The sequence below is a fragment of the Notechis scutatus genome, chromosome 3 (assembly GCF_049901735.1).
Source record: "Notechis scutatus isolate UNSWTSFEM ecotype Mainland chromosome 3, rNotScu1.2, whole genome shotgun sequence".
In the NCBI taxonomy this organism is placed as follows: Eukaryota; Metazoa; Chordata; class Lepidosauria; order Squamata; family Elapidae; genus Notechis; species Notechis scutatus.
Window position 1 is genome coordinate 124527441 of NC_142011.1, and position 17420 is coordinate 124544860.

Consider the following 17420-nt stretch of genomic DNA (forward strand, 5'->3'; position numbering starts at 1 on the left):
ATGTTTAATAAAGGTCACTTGGGTCCAATATTTAAATATTTAATATGGCCAAGACGCAAACTATATCATGCAGCAGATTAATTAAAATAAATATTAAACACATTTGTTCTCTGTGAGATACTAATAATGAAATGAAAATGCAAAGTAATTTTCATGGACAAGCACTGCTACGTGTTCCCTCTTGCTAAATCTGGTCAACTGTTGACCTAACATGATGGGAACACTTACAGTGATACAGATGGCACTTTTGTGTGTTATGATTCAAAGCCTCATCTAACAAAATCATTTCATATTTTGTATATGAAAATAATCAGAACTTGTTTATTTTTGCTCTTCCTCAAATAAATTCCTTAAACAGCGATTCTGTGTTTGTCAGTGAAAGACTGAAGATTTCATATGAGGAATTATTGAATTCATTCATAAAAAAACACTTTTGATATTCTTTTATGATCCCATAGAGAATTTAACGGAATATTCATGAATCTAAAATGTGCTTGAGCATACCTACTAACACCATCCAAAGTTACATACTGTATGATACAAAATACCAGTCATAATACACTACTAATTTCTATGAAAGTTCAGCTAATTGCCTATTGATCCAATTTGTAATTAACATTAAAAAAAACAGGAAGCTTTGGTAGTACATTTTCCAACTTGCTTTATTTATTATTGTTTGCTGCCAGAATAACTTGTTAAGATGGGTGGCCATACAAATGAAGTTAATAAATAAACTGCATATTTAAAGGCAGAAAGACTTCAAGCAAAAATATACGAAACTCAATTTCTGTTGCCTTATTATGTACAATTGAAAGAAGCTGTACAAAATTGAAAAAGGTGGAGTTAGCTGGTCTGTATTATGAATTAATCACAATTATATTGATTGTATAATTATCATAATGCAAACTAATAAGCTAAATTTGTGAAAGTATGTACTATAATATATAAAGGTATCCGTGTCCACCTCTAGGAAGTGATGCTTATCTTCGTTTTTTTAGTCGACAGAGCCAGCATTGTCCAGAGACATTTCCATGGTCATATGGTCAGCATGCCGATGTTAGATGAAACATTGTTACTTTCCCATTGAAATGGTACCTATTTATATACTTGCATTTGCATGCTTTAGAATTGCTAGGTGAGCAAGACCTGGGGCAAGTAACGCGAGCTCACCCCATCATGTGGTGCTTGGATCTTAAACCCGGGCTGTCAGTTTTCCAGCTGGCAACATCAGCATTTTAACCAATGAGCCATCATGTCCTCCTGCTATAATGTGTAGTTAAGTAATGAATACAATAACATTAAGGTGAATTTCATCTAAAGAGGATTATAGAATGGATTAGCATGAACCTGGTCTTCCAAAAATAAGTCCTGTGGATAGTCTTGTTCAAAACCATAGGATCATAAAATACAATGGCTGGAAGGAACCTTGGAAATGATCTAACTGAATGCTGTATCCTAAGAAAGTCAAGGTAAAGCAGTTGATTGCTCTCCTTATTTGTCTTCCTCCCAAAGGTAGTAACAATACTGTGAGTGCTTATTGACTGTACATCTTTATAAATAATAATAATAAATGATTGCTTTAAATCTTTATAAATAATAAAGATGTAATAAAGATGCTTTACATCTTTATAAATAATAATAATAAATAATTTAAAGCAATAATATAATGTAATATATTATTTTATTGATGTATTTTCATATATATGACTATTCAATCTTTTTTATTTCAACTAAAGAAATGAGCTTTAGTTAGTTGTAAGAATTTTATCCTTCCTTTCTAAGCAGATCTACAGAAAAAAATACAGCTGATCTCTCTACTCTTCTGACTATGCTTTTCTTATTTTCTTTCTTTGTAACTTTCATACATAGTTCTGTAATTATATTCATACCTTTCTTTACTTCAATTGAAATTTTATTTCAAATAAATGTTAGTAACAATTACTTATGGAGAGAATATTGTTTTAGGTCTCTGGAATCATTTCACGCTTCAGCAGTGGGTATGTTTAAGTCTGTTTCTCTACAAGATAATCTGGGGTGATATCAAGATATCCAAACCAGCATACCCATTAGTTCTAGCAACTAAGAACAATAATCAGGAACAGCTATTACATGTACATATATTGAAATATATTTCAATTGAAGTAAAGAAAGATATGAATATAATTATTATAATGTATATAACGCAAAATTTTAATACAAATTATTTCGCACATTATCTTCCTTTAGCAGGCCCATGATTACCAATAATTTACAAATAATGAACCAATGATATGGCTAAGTATAGATTTGAACCTAGATTACTAAAACAGTAATAAGTGCAATAATCTCCCAATTTGACAAAACCACACAATATCAGAAATAGAACTGCTTATTTTCTGCTTTTTATTTTATTTATTTTATTTAAAAGTTAAAATACAACTCCAATAACAAAGTGAGAACAAAATCAAACAAGACAAAAAGAAAGAAAAAAGATTAATTTGCAGAAAGCCTTATTCACTTCAGTCATTGTCCTTGGTCCATCCAGAATCAAATACCCTTAAATGATTCTTAGTAATAAAACTTTTCCTTAAAATTAATACTGGGGTCTTTCTACATAATTTCATTTCCAAAGTCATAAATCTCTGTTGTAGATACCTTCACAGCATTATTTTTCAAAAATTCTGTCATTTCTGGATTTTTTAGATTCATAGCCCTTTCTACCTTATCCACCAAATTTGTAATTTTCCAACAAAGTTTCTTCTCCTCCAACTCTGTCGCAACAGATTAATTTCCAATCCATCTGACTTCAAATCTAATTCCACTGTTGCCTGTATTTGAATAGCCTCTTTAGGGTGATTATAATTGTTGTTGCTTCACTGAACTTATCTAAATTTTTAAAAAGAGCTTTTAAGGTAAGAAGCATTCTTCCTTCAAACACTTCCCAGAAAGTTTTTGTTGTTACCATTTTTAATGTAATCCAAAACATATACAATTCACCTCAAGGGCAGTCTGTTCCACAGTCAACTAACTGCAGGAGGAATTGAGATAATTTTTCCCAGCATAAAGAGTAAATAGAAGAGATAAAATGGAAAGTTTTGGCTCTTTAAGAAGAAATTTTCAGAAATAAAATACAATAAAATAGCACAGTTCTTATAAAAAGTGGTAAACAAATTCCTTACTCTAAGAGTCCAATGTAAATCAATTCATTTTCACTATGTAAGAAAAAATCTTTGTACCACTGACTTCCATGTGACAAAAGCAAAATTTTTCATTATTCCAGAAAAAAAGCAGTAGTAAAGAATAAAAACTTTAGGTTTATAATCCAGCAAGATTATAAAAAAAAAGTTCAGCATTCAATCAGATGTTTAAAATTTACAATGTAAAGCAAAAATGAAAGAAAACAAATTAAAAAAAAAATATGTTAAAGGAAGGCACGCTTAAATACCTGAACAGCTGATAGGAAAGGATGGGGACCTGACTCTCCAGCTGTTCTTACTGTGAATTGCAATTATCAAGATTCCTCTTCATTGGTAAGCAAGGGGTCCCCCGAGAGTCACCTGGGGTCATTCCTTAGTTGCTCCTGTTCAATCTAGGGAGCATTTTGCCACCAAAGAGTAGGCTTTGGTAGTGAAATCAGCTGTTAGTCAGGGGGGGGGAAAATCCTCCCAGCTGCTCAGAGGCACCATTTTCAAGGATCTCCCTTCTGCTTTATCCAGAATGTTTCATGGTGGCATCAAACATCCATAAGCCAGAAAATAGATAAACAATAAAAGTACCTTTTCTATGCTTCATTACAGTTTTTAATTCCCTTGGTAATATTTCAGTTCTTGATTTGACTTTGATTATTGTTTCCGTAATTATTCAATTATATATATGTATATGTATATCTGATCTTACCTGAACGATTGTTGGGAGACATGCGCACCGGAGAGATGGAAGGTGTGCGTGAGGAAGAATACGGTCTTTGCCTATCCCTCTCTATTGTTGATGATGAAGCTACAAAATGATACTGTGACCATCCATCCTGCAAAAAAATAAAAATAATCAGTAAAGGCTAGTGATAAAATATCATCATTGCTGAAATCTACCACATTCCTGCTTGGTAAACATATGTTTTAGAAAAGGATATGAGATTTGGGACAAACATATTATATATTATTTATATTACATCTATATTATTTTCAGATGCTAGTGCTTATTTTAAATATTAACGTTACAGAATATCCAGTCTTTTAGAACAAAAATATTCATTTGTGAAAAACAACCATTGACATGAAAGGATAACCATTTATTTTTTTAAAATTAGAATGAGAAAACTAGTTCAGTTTTAAAAATATTGTGATAATAGTATTTCAATAAATAAATAGAGAAGAAATGCCTTAATGAATTATATGAGGTCAATCACCCAACTCTTTTCCTAAATTTATTTAGCTCACAGTTTCTAAGTTTTCTGAAAAGGGTAATGCAAGTTTTAACATTGCTTTATAAATGGCCTTAACTGACCATAGGAACACAAGATACAACATAATTCTAGTAAGCAACCAATTTTGACAGTTCAGTTTTGTATTTGGGCAATTCCATTTAAAAAAAAGCCTTAGGCCCATGGATTTTTTTAAAATTTAGCTGAATTTCCCCAAGATTGGGACATCAAATTTGATAGCAGATTTTGTAGTTTACAGCAATGTGAATTCCTGATCATTTTTGTGGTGAAATAAAAACAAAGATGCAGAAAACCTTAGATAAATCTCCAGTTAAACCACATTTAACCATGTATTATATTATTTTAAAATTAAACCTCATTCTGGAGGTGGCATACTTTATATTAATAGTAAATACATACAGAAACTCTGTCGCTTCCAAAAACAAACAAACAAAACAAACAAAAAGACTATTGATTCCACCCTATTAGTAACATGACGATTTAGGTACTCTGTGGCCTTTGGTTTAATTTTTTTAAGATTTAAAAAAAAACCACTGGCTGCTAAAAGATTACCCACCACTTCTATAATTTAGGTTCTTTTGGCTAATATACTTGCTCACACGAACAATGCAGCAAATTGGGTTATGAAAAAAAAGGTTGTTTAACAAAAGCAGAAATGAAAATACAAGCCTTTTTAGCATTGCCAAGCCTCTTGGCAACACCCTTTCTCCTTGTATTTTGCAAATAATACAAAACTACTGTTCCAATGTGCATTTGATCTAATTTTATAGTGGATATGCACAGGCATTGTATTTTTAATAATTGGAATGTTTTCTATCTTATTCCTACTTTGCTATTCATTGCCAATCTTGAATAGGTGTTCTAAATACTATAGAAAAAGTACACAAGCATCAAGCTGTTTCTGTGGTGAAAAACAGTATTAACACAAGGAAAAGTGTATATTTTAATGACATATTGTATATTAAGACATATCATGTCAATGAAATTAATATAGTAACATGCCTCAAATTATGAAGTAGTACAACTACTCAGAGAGATCATCCTCAAGTTAATAGATTGTGAAGTGAAAGCTTAAATAGCAGTTGCAAATTTTAATCTACAAACCTAATATCTCTGAAGTCAATTTAAATCAATATGTTTTTCTTTACTATAAATATAGATTTGTCCAAAGGTCTCTTAAAATAATTGCTTGAATTCCACCTAATACCTGCCTCACTTAGAAAAGCCAAACTGAGTGCCATTGGAAAAGGACAAGACCACGTCTTCTACCAAATTTGAGAGGAATAGGTTGGCTTGAGAGAGTGCAAGATAAGACAGCAGACCACGCTTCCAACTTTGCTGTTGCTCTGCATTCACCAACTCCCTTAAATCAGTCCTGCTTTGGGAATAGCCAACTGCTGCTATGAGAACTCACAAGGGGTTGATGATCCACGCTTTTCTCCAGAGTCAAGCAACTTTTCAATAGGTGGGAGAGTACTGAGCATGCTGAGATGAAGATATTTGTTATTTTTTACCTAAGTTGAGATTCTGGCCATGGTCTTATAAATTGCAGAAGATGGGTGGCCTATAGATTTTATAAATAAATAAAACAAGCAAACAAGCAAGCAAAGGCAATTTGATGCTTATTTATAGATATTCAAGTTTAGAAATTGATGTGAATACCAAAAAAAAGTATTGGCAGTGTTTATATTAACACATGTTCAAGGTTATGGACTTATCCTGATCTACTGTATTATGAATGAGCCATATGCTGGTGTATGCTATTCTCCTGTTCCTTTCTATATGGGAACAGCAAAATAACTCAGGATTTGTTTCAAAATCATACAAAAACTTTGCAAACAATTTAACTTATTATATTTTGTAAATCTTCAGTTTTTATCCAGGTATTCCTACTAAAGCAGGCAAGATACACAGGCAATTTCTGTTCAGTTGTGTGCAAAATTGCTGTTGCCTGCAATTGCGAAGGGTTTCAGACAAAGAGGTGGTTTTTAACCTCTGAAATTTTATATTCAATAGTTTTGTTAATCTTTAAACCTCTATAGAAACTTTGGTTTGCCTTTGTTCAGAATAACTTTTTGAAGTTTCAAATCTCTAAAAATACACAATGATTTCTATTACAACAGATAGAACATTACAAAATACTTTATTTCTACGCTCCAAATGCTGCCATCTGGTGAATGACAGCATTTTTATGTGAAAACTCCATTCTATAAGGTAGTAGTTTCTATTAAGTAATCCTAAATGGCTTAATAGACATTTCCTAGGCAAAGTGAATTGGAACTGAAGTAAACAACGAAGCTAGCAAAGTTGGCAAATAGTACACTTATTTATGTAGCCTGAGAGTACCGAAAGTTTTCATATGAAAAGATACTCCTAAGAGATTGGAAGAGGGCTCTGCAATAACCTATTCTGATACTTCTCTGAAAAGACCTGTAGCTTCAAAAATATGATAGCAACATGTTGTTTGTGCAGTCATCCCTACTGTTTTACACAAAAATCAATGAGCAAATTCTGTTGGGTATGTATGGATTTTCAATCTGGGCTAGATAATACCACAGTCAACACAAGCTAGTTCTTAAGATTATAGGAACATAATATAGGAAGTTGAATTTATGTTTTGCTTTGATGTCCCTTCATTCATTTTCCTGCTAATTGCCTTATTAAATTGAGGTTTAAATATAATTTGATTTGCCCTTCTACTGTCATGTTGCTCATGAAACAAAATGATAGCAAAAAACCTAAAAATGTTGTTTTCTTTTCTTTTGGCAGGGGCAGTCTTCTCTTTAGTTTAATAATATATGAAAATGCAGCTTAAATGAAATAATGTCTTTTCAGATCAAAACAAATGCTGTTGCCAATATATATTATACATTTCAAATTACAACCTTGATTTGGGGGCACTATGTCTCCAACTTCTTTTCTAATGCAGTTACTGCAAATATAACATTAGCCTTCCTTTACTCTACGTCCATTTCCATTTTATAAGTAAATATTGAATAATAAATTCATTAGATATATTTCAGTTCTAAAAGTGATTACTGTTAAAAGATTTAAGCCAATTTTTAGAAGTCAAAAGGGAATATTATCAATTGAGTGCAAAAATAAATATAAGGTGACGTGCTGGTTGCCTTCATAGATTTAGTGCTTCTAATGGAATTTAATTAAATTGATCTGGATATTGTAGAAGTACAATAGATTTGGGACTCCTGAAGTCAGTATGTAACCATTCTAAAGGTAAAACGTTGGGTATTTCTGAACCCATTTGTATCCATCCTACTTAATCCTAATTAAGCAAAATTAAGCAAATAACATACTTAGAAGGAATTCTTATTATGGGAACAACAAGAACAGGTGTGTGTATAATTTATTTAAATTAGGCAATAAGATCTAGATTTTAATATAATTGCAAAGTCTAAGAAAGATTCTAAGAAAAAAGTCTTAGAAGGATTCTAAGAAATCTCTGAATCATAAGCCTGCTCAAGATCCCGCCCCCCTTAAAAATAGATAAATCCACTTTTAAAGAGAATTTGAAGGAGAATACTTGCTAATTTTATCCTTTTTCTTTAGGATTGGATCTACTAAATGGTACCTCAGGAACACTGCAGAACTATTATTTATTAATACTGAAGTTGCAGTTGTACTTATTAATGTTAACTAAGGCTGAATTTACCACAAAGGATCCACTGAAAGACCCTTATTTCAATATATTGAATGAGACAGAAAGAAACAATTATTTAAAAAAAAGTCAAACAAAGAGATGGGTGCACAAGAATAACTGTGTGTCTACTCTTTAGGTGCATAATATATTAACATATTATTTGTCTTCTGGTTCTAATATGGCTTCCAGAACTGACATTATTAATATATGATGTCTTAATATATTAATATACTATACCTCCATTAATATTTTATAGCATATTCACAATATTTAAATGAATAAGATTTCTGAAGTACAAGGCAGCCATTGGGATTATACTTCATGTTTTGGCCTTTATATATCTTGTATTTATTAACTGTTCTATTTTGTAGCTTTTCTGGAGGATTGAGCTGAGAAATTTTAAGTTCTAACAGATATAAGTTATAGATCAGTGCCACTTAAATTTTTCTACCTGGTTGGCAAGCACCAAATGATTGATAAAACAAAAAATAGATGGGACTAAACATGGTTGATTTTTACTCAGGATTTAAGCTATTTTAATCAACCATAAATAAAAAGCAAATACTGAGGAATATTGCCAATACTGCAGGTGAAAAAACGATAACTGACCTAGAAAGTTACTATGTAACGCATTTATGTAAGTAGAGGTGAGAACTGATACAGGATTTCATTCCTTTTGTATTGCAAGAAAAATGCTGTCCCCACCCTTCTCTCCAGTTCATAGAAAAGCAATCATGACGTCAGAAATAATCATTGTAGTGCACTACGGAGAACTGCATGTATCTGTCCTTCAGGCAGAAAGGGAAGAATGAACCAGAGATGGAAAACATCTTTAAAACTTTTGGAATACAGCATAGAGGCTCTCCACTAAGAATATATTTTCTTGACACTAATGAAATTCAACAAAATTTAGTGCTGCATCAGATTTAAAGATTGGCAAACTAGAGTGAAGATGATTACATTACTTTCTATGGAGGAAATAAGGACCAGACTGTTAAAATAAATTAGTTAAACTTTTAGAGCTTTTAAACTATTTTCTCATGTTTGCTTTTCTTACAAATGTCCTGCCAAGGAAACTGCCAAAGTAAGCAAGCAAGCTCTTACTTTTTTGACTCTAAGAAAATGAATAAATTTTCATCATGCATTTTTCGTTCATATTTACCAAGTAATTTAATAATAATACCTATCTCAGATTCCTAAGACTGCTGTACATCAGGTGAGATCACTGTTCAGCTAATGACAGAACAAGCTCTAGTGGTAGCATGAGGCGGAGTCTACAACCCACACAAGTGGCTCAGGTAGTGCAGCTCATCCAGGATGGCACATCAATGCGAGCTGTGGCAAGAAGGTTTGCTACCAGGAGACAGGCCAGTACATCAGGAGACGTGGAGGAGGCCGTAGGAGAGCAACAACCCAGCATCAGGACCACTACCTCCACCTTTGTGCAAGGAGGGACAGAAGGAGCACTGCCAGAGCCCTACAAAATGACCTCCAGCAGGCCACAAATGTGCATGTGGCTGCTCAAACAGTCAGAAACAGACTCCATGAGGGTGGTATGAGGGCCCGATGTCCACAGGTGGGGGTTGTGCTTACAGCCCAACACCGTGCAGGACGTTTGGCATTTGCCAGAGAACACCAAGATTGGCAAATTTACCACTGGCGCCTTGTGCTCTTCACAGATGAAAGCAGGTTCACACTGAGCACATGTGACAGACGTGACAGGGTCTGGAGACGCCATGGAGAACATTCTGCTGCCTCATCTCTGTACTGAGATGAGATCCTCAGACCCCTTGTGAGACCATATGCTGGTGTGGTTGGCCCTGGGTTCCTCCTAATGCAAGACAATGCTAGACCTCATGTGGCTGGAGTGTGTCAGCAGTTCTTGCAGACGAAGGCATTGATGCTATGGACTGGCCTGCCCGTTCCCCAGACCTTGCTCCATCCACCAATGCCACATTGCACCACAGACTGTCCAGGAGTTGGGGGATGCTTTAGTCCAGGTGTGGGAGGAGATCCCTCAGAAGACCATTCACCACCTCATCAGGAGCATGCCCAGGCATTGTAGGGAGGTCATACAGGCACGTGGAGGCCACACACACTACTAAGCCTCATTTTGACTTTTTTAAGGACATTACATCAAAGTTGGATCAGCCTGCAGTGTTTTTTTTCCACTTTAATTTTGAGTATAACTCCAAATCCAGACCTCCACGGGTTGCTAAATTTGATTTCCATTGATAATTTTTGTGTGATTTTGTTGTCAGCAACTATGTAATGAACAAAGTATTTAATAAGAATATTTCATTCATTCAGGTCTAGGATATCTTATTTTTGTGTTCCCTTTATTTTTTTGAGCAGTGTATAACAAAGTACAAGTGATTTATGGCTTTTATCAAAAGCAAAATGTACTATCTTCAGTGTGATAGAGAACCCTGGCACCAAAATGAAGATTAAAATACACTGTAAAAACTATTTTATGATAAAGTGTTATCATCAAAATCTGTAATTTGGTTTTTTCATTCATTGGATCTGTGCATTTCCAAGTTATATCTGAATGCAAAAATCCCATTACTCAATCAGTATGACAAAGAATTACTGAACCATTTTCTTTTATTGTGTTCCTGAAATTATTATAAAGTCCCCTACTTAACGTTTCTAAGAATATTTATTTTTTCAATGTACTGTACAGTTAAAATATTTTCTTCTTTCTCAAACTATTTTTAAAAGTTGCTCTTTTTATGAACAAAAAGAGAAGACACATTTCTCTCTCTCTGAATCTTATCTCTAATTTTAGTTTTAAAGATGGTCAAATTCAGAACCAATTCAAATAATTCTAAGGTTTATGTACAGTTTACAGCTTTCTCTTGTTATGGCTTACAATTCAGTTTCATGTGTTGTTTGGCAAAAGAACAGAAGGAACAACTCATTTTATATTCATTTCAATGAATTTTAAGAAGCACACAAGTATTCTAGCAGCTCTCTAAGAAAATGCCATATACTGGATGAAACATATGCAATTATGGATTATGTGAGATGACTATTGGCTAGTAGGAGAGATGAAGTCTTTAGATTTGCAATGATCCAGAGTCCTCCAGAAAACGGTGTTCCAAACAGCTGATTTTGCTGCCAAAGCTGTCTCTCTTTGGCAGCACACTCCCCAGAATCGAATCGGAGCAACTAGGAATGACCCAAGATGATCCTTGGATGACTGCATGGGAACAGAATTGCAATTCTTGGTGAGAGTGATCTCTTACCAAGTTGGTTCTTCATCTTTTCCTGTCAGAATTTTTTTCTAGGCGTGCCTTGATTTTAAACAGCATGTTTTGCTTTTCACCTACATCTTTAACTAAGCATCTGATTGAATGCAGATTTATTTTATATCCCGTTGCTGGATGTGAATTTTACCTTTCTTTTTGCTTTGCTTTGCTTTGGAGTTAGGAAACAGTTTCATTTTTGCCGCATGGAAGTTGACGACATGAAGACTTTCTCCTTGGTAGTGAAAGTGATCTGATCTGATTTACAACTATGCTAGACTACTGGTACAAGTGATTTTTGTATTTTACTAGTTTTTAAAAGAGCTTTGCTGCTTTATTTTGCTTTTGTATATATTTTTGGTTTCTTTTCCTTTATTCTTTAAATAAATGGAAATTTCTCTTTCATTTCTATTTCTTCTCTATCATGGGAAATATTCTCTTATAAATATTCTCTGCAGACATTTTGTTAGAACATCTACTTTGTTTGTCTTTGAAAGTAATTGCCCTTGTTTTGTTGTGAAAGTCGGACTAAAATTAGGACTATATTAAAAATGGAAAAAACAATAAGAGCAGATCAACTTAATCTTACAGCTTTCTTTGAAGTCTTTGGGAAAAATGCTTTTCAATTTATGTGAATATTTAATTACAAGGTTTGATGATTTAACAACAGTTATAAATCAATATAAGGATGATAATCAGATACAGGTAATAGCAGCTAAATCAGACTTACAACTAAGTGGATTGGAAGTCAATTTGCTGCTGACATAATTGAAGGAGAAGCAGCTTTGCTTGACAATTGCAGGCTCATTGGAGAACGTTGAAAGGGGCCTGGATTTAAAAAGCTTAGAGATGGCAGATCAGTGATGAAGTGGACTTCCTTAAGAAAACTGATGGAGATTGTGGAATAGACTTATTATATTCAATCAAAAGACAACTGTTAAGAGAAGTTGTGGTTTAACTGGCATGAAAAATTTCTGAACAAGTGTTGCAGAGATATTCACAACAGAGAACGATGACTTTGAGGAATGAGATGCAATTGTTGGGAAAGATTCCTGTTATAATTTTAAGATAAAGCTTTATTATTAAGAATCAATTGAAGATATCGGATGCTAGACAGATAGAGATAATGATTACAGTGGTTTATGGTAGATTGGAAGCCATAGTGGACTTTCTGTATGTGAAATACAATAATATATTGTTAACAGAGGGATCTGAAGTTTAGTTTTGTTGTTGGCTCTACTTGTTAATTGATTTTTTTTTTACAGTAAATAGATAGCTGATCAAATTAGTTGGGCAAATAGAGCTGTAGAACTGTATAAATTGTAGACCTGTTTTGCAAGGGGGAAAATGATTATTGTTGAAATATATTTATCAGTATTCAACTAGGGGGAACAATATATGTGTTTGTTTTTTAGGCACATTTGTTGGTCTTGTTACTTTTGGCTTTGTTGTTTTCTTTGAAGTTTTTTAACTTTGGAAATAAAAAAATTAATAAAAAGAATAGCAATAATCTAATACAACAGAAATGGAATAAAAAGAGATTTCCCTGTGATTTAAGTTCATATATTTCCTTTAGGAAAAAAGAAGTAAGGTTGTTATGGTTCTGGACGTATCTGTTTGAACCAAGGCAGTACATCTGTAGAATTGCTTCTTTATTCAGACAGCTGCAGTGGGAAAAAGAGCATACACAATAGAGGATTAACCTTTAATAATTATCTATTTATCAGAGTACTGGAATCTGTTAGTAATCCATGGGAGATGGGTGGTATTGTAGTGATAATCCCACTTCTTATGTTCTATGGCTAGTGATGAGCTTCCATAATGCAATTTAGTGGACTTTTTTAGAATGATATTTCTGATAATTTTTCTGTAACATTTATCTACAGAACTTTCAAAAGGAATTGCTTTGTCTATCTATAATTAATTATTGATTTTCCTATTATGAATGCAAGGATAAGACTTAATCTAATCAATAACATACTGATGTATACAAAAAGACTAATGTATCAAATAAAACCCAAAGGATAGCATGTCAGACATACAAGAATAATAATTTACACTGTTATGTTATATAGGGAGCCACTCAACAAGCTCTATAAAAACACAGCTAACATTTCCTACAGTCATTTTTCAAAATTGTTTATATCATGCAGAGTACTTGCAAAATTATCTACATATAGCTCAATAGCATTCTGCAACCTGTCTAAATCTCTTTGGAAAATGATCTCAAGTGTAGATATGTAACATTTGAGAGGTCATGGAGTTTATTTATTGAAATTGTGAAATTAACTGAATTGTTCAAAAGATATCACTATATACATTCTTTAGCAAATCAGAAATCTAACTATAGACAGAGCAAATACAATAATTATGCCCAAATAATAACACAATGAAGTTAATGGAATGTATTATGGATAAGAAAGCCAATATTGCTACTGAACCATTTTCATTTCTAAATCAGGCACTCTCTCTTCTACCTTTTCCTCAGAAAGAATAAAACTCTCTAACAAAAAAAAATTGGAACAAAATAGCACAAAAACAACGGAATAAGGTTGCATGCATTAAAGCCTATAACAAAAACAAACAAACAAAATGAAAAAGGGGCATGAATCATCCTTGCTAAAGGGCCGCAATAAGCTGGTAAACCAAGAATAAAATGGTATCTTTTAGAGAATTTAAAATAACACTTTCCTTAAGTGAGATATAGTTTTTTAAAAAGTATGCGTTATTGTTTTAGAAGACCACTTTTTAAATTAACTTGTTACAGAGAGAGCAGCTGGGCAACCCGCTTAATTGTGTGTAAAATAACCTCTCTCCTCTTTAATTTAAGAGTGCAATCCTGGGATGGAGATTAAATTAACTAAAACTTGCACCACAGAAATAGGTTCCCCCCAATGAATATATCTGCATCCATGTAATAATGAGATAATTTTCTATCCCTCAATATTGTGAGCAAGAAACCTAATAAACCATTATTCCCTCTGCTGATTTTTGAACAATATAGCTGGCTTACACTGAATATGAAAGAGCTGAAATTATTAGTTTCATGGACTCACTCATAAAGTTCTAGAAAAATTTGTTTTCTAGCTGCATGTACTGGTCATTTTAATTTCCCTTAAGAGTCTGATTTTATTTTAGCACAACAAGGAGGAATATAGCCCAAAGAAGTTGGAAATGGTTTCATAGCAGCAGTATAGTTTCATTTCTCCATGTAAAATATGACTGGAATAACAATACAATATAGCCCCCCTACCCATTTCTTTACCAGATATAAAATTATATAAACAGATATATTTGCATCTCTAACTGTCTGGTTTGGCACAGCAACCAAATAAGACAAGACACACACTTCAATGGATAGTTAGGACTGCAGAAAAAACAACTGCAACCAGCCTGCCTTTCCTTGAGGACCTGCACAAGCTAGAAAGAGGGCTGTGAAAATATCTATCGACTCCATGCATCCTGGACATAAATTGTTTCAATGCCTTCCCTCAAGATGACGCTACAGGGCATTGCACATCAAAACAACTAGACACAAGGACAATTCTCCCCCCACCCCCATCAGTCTGCTAAAACAGCTATTTCCCACAGCACTGTCTTATGCCCTGGGATGTCAAACCACCTACAAGGGCTGTATTACGACTATCCTTCTCATCTTTCCTAATTATCTATTTCCTTGGCTTCTTACGACTATAACTTTGTTGTTTGTATCTTATGATTTATGTTGACTGATTTTATTTAGTATCCTATTATGATTTATGTGGATTGCTTTTATATAGTATCCTATGATTATCACTAAGTGCTATATCGTATGATATACTGTTCAGGGCTGGAGTATTCTATCATATATCTACTTTTAACACATAACTTAAGCACATAGGTAAGTTTGCTTATGCAATTCAACATTTTCTATGATAAAAAGGTGGACAGAATCCAGCCTGCAAAGCAAGCAGGTTTTTGTTTTACTTGGTCATTGGACAGAAGCATTGCGGATGCAATCTCTGCTTGAGACATACAGCTTAATGCTAATGCACATATAAGCACACCAATCAGATTATGCTGCAGCTGGAAAAGTTACTTTTGTTGTTGTTTCTGTTAACAGCAGTTAACAGGAAGAAACTAACTGATAAAAGTTGCTTTCTTCAGTGGAGAGGATCCAGTGAATTTTAGTTCTTCTCGTCGAGGGTTGGGGAACCATGGCCCTTTTATGACTCTTATGACAGGAATTCTGGGAGTTCAAGTCCACAAGTCATAAAAGGGCCATGATTCCCCACCTCTGCTCTAGTCAATGGAAGGACATCACCATGTTTGAAAGGTTCATTCTGGTTATAAGCCATAGAAATTTTAACTGAGAAATATTAGATCTTTTGAAAGCCATATTCATCTACATTTAAACATAACAGAAAGTAACTGTAGCCTTGACCTACATAAGGCCTTCAGACATCTTCTCAATTCTCTTGCCTAAACCAAGTTTGAGATTTCATTGAATAACTAACTTCAAAAGGAAGGTTGTCAGTCAATTTTTCAGAGTGATGTACCATAAAGAGCATTTCTATCTGTCTTAGAGAAAGATCAAAAGAATACATCCTACTCTCTGCAATGATACAATCTTTTAATAACCAAAGCTACAAAGCATTCTACAATTTGTTGCAATTCTAAATCTACATTTTAGCAGTCAAGTAATGCCTTGGCTTTATGGAATGCACCACATTCAGAAGCCTCAGCATAAGCAACTGAGAGCACATTCAACATTTTAGCAGATGCCAATTATTGTTTCTACCCAAATATCAGGATATCAGTCTTTATTCTTTTGCAATCCAAAAAAATGAGGATTGACAAAAATATTAGATAGGAAAACATAAGAATAATTGCTTGTTCTATATTGCAACATTCAAACATGAAGTTTGGAGAGATTATTTGTTTATCTTCATTTCTTGGCCACTGTGCCCCCCCTCTCCCTCTCTCTCCCCACCCCCCTTGCACACAATTTTTATTTTATATGCTGTTAGTCATTTTTTTTGCTAGTGCTAACATTCTATATCTATTAGGTTCACAAATTGTCAATATTTGCAGATATTTATACTTGCAAATTTGAATATATCTGTTTTAAACAATTATCTCTATTTAAAAGTAATTTTGATTTTTTCAGTATAGCTTCTTTAATAGTTTCAACATACATTTAATTACTGCAAAAACTGTCTGATTTTAATAAAATTAGAATAATCCCTATTATTTAATAACCAAAACATAATCTGGCATGTATTAAATGATGAACATTTTATTTATTGTACATTGCCATGTGAAGAACATGGAAAAAATCTTGTGGATGATGTTTTGGTGGTAGGTAAAACATTACAAGATTTTGGTAATATACTGCAGAACATTTGTGTATCATGTTATGTTTTAGTAACTGGTGCTAACAGTTTTGACATCACAAATCACTTGTCTGGTGACATGGGAATGCTAGTTCCAAGCTTCCTCTCTACAACCAGAAAAGAAGGAAAGAAAAAATCTCAATCAAACTCCTAAGCCTTTTACTTAAAAATTGGTACCCCGTCTTCAATCAAATCCATCAACATGAATTAAAATAATAAAGTCTACCAACACACATTATTAACAAAATCATATAAAACAATAACAAACATCAATTACAAAAGAAAGGTATATTTTCAACTGGTTCTTTTTCTCAAAAAGCCAATTTATTTTTTTTAATAAGATATTTAGCTAGATGCCTGAGATGCATTTGACTGAGGCTGCAAATATGCCATTCTGACTGGATTCTAGCAATCTGTTGCAAATGAACAAATTAGATATAGTTCCCACCTTTTCTGAATGCCAAGGATGCAAATCCCAAGATAAGGGAGATACCAATTTGGAATTTTGCTGCTGTGCAATACCATTCCAAAACAGTCCAAATGTAATAGTGCATGTCAGGTGATTTTTATGCTTCACTTTATGAAGCGGTCTTTGTCTTCCAATATCATTTCTCACTCTCTTTGGGCTATTGTTACACCCTTGGCTGAGTCCTCTTCAGTCTGATTTCACTAATAGAAACAGTCCAAGTAGCAAGTACATAAGTCACGATGAAGTT

The 17420-nt window shown here is 33.4% G+C and overlaps 1 protein-coding gene across 17 annotated transcripts in view; it reads right to left on the reverse strand.

Annotated features, from left to right (window-relative positions):
- Window positions 1-17420, reverse strand: part of CTNND2 (catenin delta 2) — a 492160-nt gene that overhangs the window by 19584 nt on the left and 455156 nt on the right. For all 17 annotated transcript variants that reach the window (XR_015748772.1, XM_087961146.1, XM_087961145.1 and 14 more), the window contains one exon: window positions 3877-4003. Coding sequence is in view for 16 of the 17 variants with exons in the window: in XM_087961146.1 (XP_087817272.1) it covers window positions 3877-4003 (127 nt within the window). In the remaining variant the exon portion in view is untranslated. The remainder of the gene's footprint in view (window positions 1-3876; window positions 4004-17420) is intronic.